This window comes from Adiantum capillus-veneris, chromosome 7 (genome assembly GCF_014529385.1).
Source record: "Adiantum capillus-veneris isolate H3 chromosome 7, ASM1452938v2, whole genome shotgun sequence".
Classification (NCBI taxonomy): Eukaryota; Viridiplantae; Streptophyta; class Polypodiopsida; order Polypodiales; family Pteridaceae; genus Adiantum; species Adiantum capillus-veneris.
Window position 1 is genome coordinate 11,324,930 of NC_140937.1, and position 3,919 is coordinate 11,328,848.

Below are 3,919 nucleotides of genomic sequence, written 5' to 3' on the forward strand. Positions count from 1 at the left end.
TGGGTACCAAGTGTAGTACATGAGCAAACCAAAACTAGCTGGTTTACTACAAATGTATTCAGCTCTTATTCTCTAGGGTGGAGGTTCAAACCAAGTTGGCGCTCATGCTTCTAAATATCCCCCTTGAGTGTGCCCTCCTCCGCCTAGAATAGCTATGTACAGCTCGGCGCCAAGATTTTGGCACCTCTAAACTCGCTCCTCTACCCTATGGGGGAGCCCCACTAATCTGAACTAACATAATACGACGCAAGGGGTAGCTCTTCACAAGTGTCGAAATCTGCGATGTGAAGGCTAAACTCCAAAACTGAGAGAAACTCCTCTGCCCGCGAGAGAGAGCGAGAGAGAGAGAGAGGGACCGCCGGCCGTACTAGTGAGGCATTATGTCTCTTCGTTGAAGAGTTGATTTGAGTTTTGGCCCTCGCTTGCTCCAGCAGCGATATGTTCCTTAAGGTGTTGTTTACCATTGCTTGGCTTTTCACCACTTCCTGCACAGCGATCTACACGCCCCGTGGCAATTCTGTACGGTTGGCTTCCCTACAGTCGCTCACATTCGTGAAGGGCAAGGATACAACTCACCGTCGCTCCTCTGCAGTTCCCCAGCTCATCTGCGTCAAGGGCTGTGAATTCGAGCCAGGTGAACTTTCCACTCCAACCATTCTACCATATTCTCTCATGTCATTAGGGCGGTTCAATTGAGGAGAAAGCCGAGAGGGAAGAAATGGTGGTTTTGTTATTGCGTGGGGAGCTCCGAAATGCCTGATGAAAGGATTCAGGAGAGAGGATTGCGCAGGAAAAACTTTTACTCTGTGTGTGTGTATAGGACTGTAGAGAACGTATACCTTGATTGGTCACGTGCGCTGTTATCTGTCGCAAGGGTTCTTCAACAAGCCTATACAAGGGACCTCAAAATGCTTACAGAATCTGGGGTCCAGCTCTGGGCAATCAACATTAGTAGACGAGTTCTTTTCTGTGTGCTAAGCAAAAATTGCAGGTAGATGGTTTGCGATCAACAAATAGAAGGACAAACAGAGAAAGGGAAACAGACCTAACAACCCTGGCATTTCAAAACATCTACAAAACTTTTTTCCGACCTTCGGTACAAAATCTTTTTGCCTTTGTGTGTAGAAGTAAACTGTCAGGCCGAAATTCCACTTGTCTCCTACTCACATCAATATAAATGGGCAATGAGAACTGCTTACAGCCAAAGCTTCTACATGTTTTGTGAAAGAGCTTTAGACAAGGGGACGTCTCTTTGCAGGACAGTGTTAGTACTCCTTTGTAGATACTTGTTAAATGAAGCTTGTGTCGCGCATGGTTGGTCGTTGGTATCCCTCTCATGGCATTCGAGAAACTGTTTGAGAATTTTGTCCATCATCCTCAACTGACCTGTCTTTGTTGTTTGTTTCTTGTCAATTTTTAAGTTGGGCCATCACTGGCTGTCGCCCTTGACAGAGGCCCATGCATGACTAATAGTATTATGAGAAATATGGATGAGAAATGCGGAAAGAGAACTTCTCTTTCAGAAAAGACATTGCCTTGATTACCTTTATTTTTGGTTGCATTCTTAAGTCTGAAGTCTTTTTCACAATTTGGGCTTTTTTCAGAACAAATGGCGTTTAGTTGAGATTTTGCAATAAATACTACACTCATCTGTGTGTGTACCATGCTTAGGTTAGAAGTTGAGATTTTGCAATAAATACTACACTCATCTGTGTGTGTACCATGCTTAGGTTAGAAGTTTGACGAAGAAATGCCACGTTAAAGAGCGAGTCAAAGTCCTTTGAAATGGCTAAGCTATTTTGGAACATCACTGAAGTTTTCTCTTGTATTTGACTTCATCAACAAACTATGCAGTTATTGTGCATTGCAAAAATGCTGTCTCTTATGGTAGAGATGTGGCCTGGCAATGTGAGGCAGACTTGCCCTCCCATCTGACCTTCACTGACGTAGAAGTCAACTGCGAGGTAAAAATTGGGGTTGAGGTTTTATCAGAACATTGTCGTGCAATAATTTACTTGATATTTAGGATCATTCTCAACCTTACTGTTGGCATATCTAGGGCTACCACACCAAAGAAGATGAAGATGTTCTAGAGGGGAGCTGTGGTCTCAAGTATTCATTGTCCTCTCATGGTAATGTCACCTCTCTCTTTGCGTTGACAATCTTTTTTTTACAGCTTCAAACCAGGCCTTTGTGAAATCTGTTGACTCCACTCTATGCCAGTCAATTGGGTTCTGGTCCAAATGAGGAATTAATGGCTATCAAAGCAACACTTATTCTGCATACTTTAAACAATTGGAACCTTAAAGTTCATGTTATGTCTGAGTTATTGCATGTTTTTGCCTTTTTGCCAATGGAGGGAGTTGGAGTTTGAGCTCTTATTAATTTGTACATATTCTAGTGGTTGTAATGGAGTACCTATAACAGTCGCACATTAGCCGATTGGTTTTTAAAAATGAAGTCTTGTTTGGTTTTTACCTAGTGAGAGTAATTAGCTCTACAATCAGGGTAGAAGAGGTAGGTAAGACATTTTGCATGATCATTCTGTGGGTGATTATCAGCACCGGAGAGTTTTAATGGAAGCATCAGTTACTGATTGATATCTCACCTTTCAGCAAAAGCATAACCTTTATAAATCTGGCATTTTGGTTCACGGTTTTATTGTGTGCATACAGATTTGCAACATTTGAAATTTCATCAAGCCTGTCTCTGCTATGTTGCCTTTCATTGCTCAAATGCCTTCTCTCTTTCCAATACAGGTTCTAAGAAGCGGCGGAGCTTCCTGCGTGAATTGATAACTGCAGCAGTCATTATGTTATGTGTCTATTTCATGTGGAATCCAAGAGCTCTGTGGCAAATTTTAGAGAGAAGATGAGGTAACATTCTTCAGCGCACTTGATTTGAGTTCACACTTGTCCCCCCTCTTTCCCTTCAAAGAGGAAGGTAGGGCGCTGTGGATTCTTTCTCATTTGAACAGCTTTGTGGAACACGTACTAAGATGTAAATTAGAGTGGAAGCCTTAAAATAGTTTGGGCCTTGGCAGTCTTACCTACTTACTTCTCGCTTGGTTGGCAGGTTGTGGAGGCAGGTTTACTCAAGGCCTTTGTAAAGCATGGAACTCTTGGGAGCAATTGTGGGCAGTTGGATAAAACTTGTCGATTAGTGCCACATGGCAAGATAACGATGTCAAACTTTATGTCCGTCTATTTCTTGTAAGGGGGGCACTAACTAAGCATTGGCTTATGTAGGCCATTGTGACACATACTTGACACTTGCTAATACTATTACATTTTGGGGCTCTATGTCAATTTACACATGCATTGGGTAATATAGTAAATAAGTGATTAAGCTCTCTCTCTCTCTCTCTCTCTCTCTCTCTCTCTCTCTCTCTCTCTCTCTCACACACACACACACACACACACACACAGGTCCTAGAGGGAGGTTCCCTATGCTACAAAGTTCTCAGAGGCATATGCTTCGTTGGCCATGCTTGAATTGCAGAGTTATCAGACCATATCTCTAGTAGCAATGCACAAAGTGCTGGCTATTTGACACCTTAGTGACACTAGCACTAATGTATGTGGCCATAGTTTGGACAAGAGGCATATGGGCACTCTCATGGAGCATGCCAGAGAGACCCCCAGATTTTGCGGCAAACCCTTATTGCCATGGGATATGTTTTGTGGGTAGAGATTCATGGGGCCCATGGTATTAGAGGCTCCCTTCTAGACCATATACTTCCTTCACCCAGTTAGGGAGATGATGAAGTGTTGGACATTTGACACCTTAGTGACACTAGCACTTGACTTTGAAAGATTATGTGAGTCCTTATGTACACCATACGATACCCTGCACGGTTGAGCAAAACTCAGGATTTTATTGATTCACTCTCCAAGACAAACAGATTTGCATTGAGCAT

General features: G+C 42.9%; 1 protein-coding gene across 1 annotated transcript; it reads left to right on the plus strand.

Moving 5' to 3' along the window:
- Nucleotides 1–295: 295 nt before the first annotated feature.
- LOC147453434 (uncharacterized) lies at nt 296–3,300 on the plus strand. Its single transcript, XM_086517134.1, has 5 exons — nt 296–634; nt 1,855–1,964; nt 2,060–2,132; nt 2,760–2,876; nt 3,076–3,300. The coding sequence occupies exons 1-4, from the start codon at nt 439–441 to the stop codon at nt 2,873–2,875; spliced, it is 495 nt and encodes a 164-aa protein (XP_086373260.1). The 5' UTR covers nt 296–438; the 3' UTR covers nt 2,876; nt 3,076–3,300.
- Nucleotides 3,301–3,919: the final 619 nt, after the last annotated feature.

What these genes read in the sequence shown, in the direction of transcription:
- LOC147453434 (XM_086517134.1), top strand. Translation starts at nt 439, where the DNA reads ATGTTCCTTAAGGTGTTGTTTACCATTGCTTGGCTTTTCACCACTTCC. An exon ending in GGGCTGTGAATTCGAGCCAG is followed by an intron (nt 635 to 1,854) that starts GTGAACTTTCCA and finishes CAAACTATGCAG; the next exon opens with TTATTGTGCATTGCAAAAAT. An exon ending in GTATTCATTGTCCTCTCATG is followed by an intron (nt 2,133 to 2,759) that starts GTAATGTCACCT and finishes TTTCCAATACAG; the next exon opens with GTTCTAAGAAGCGGCGGAGC.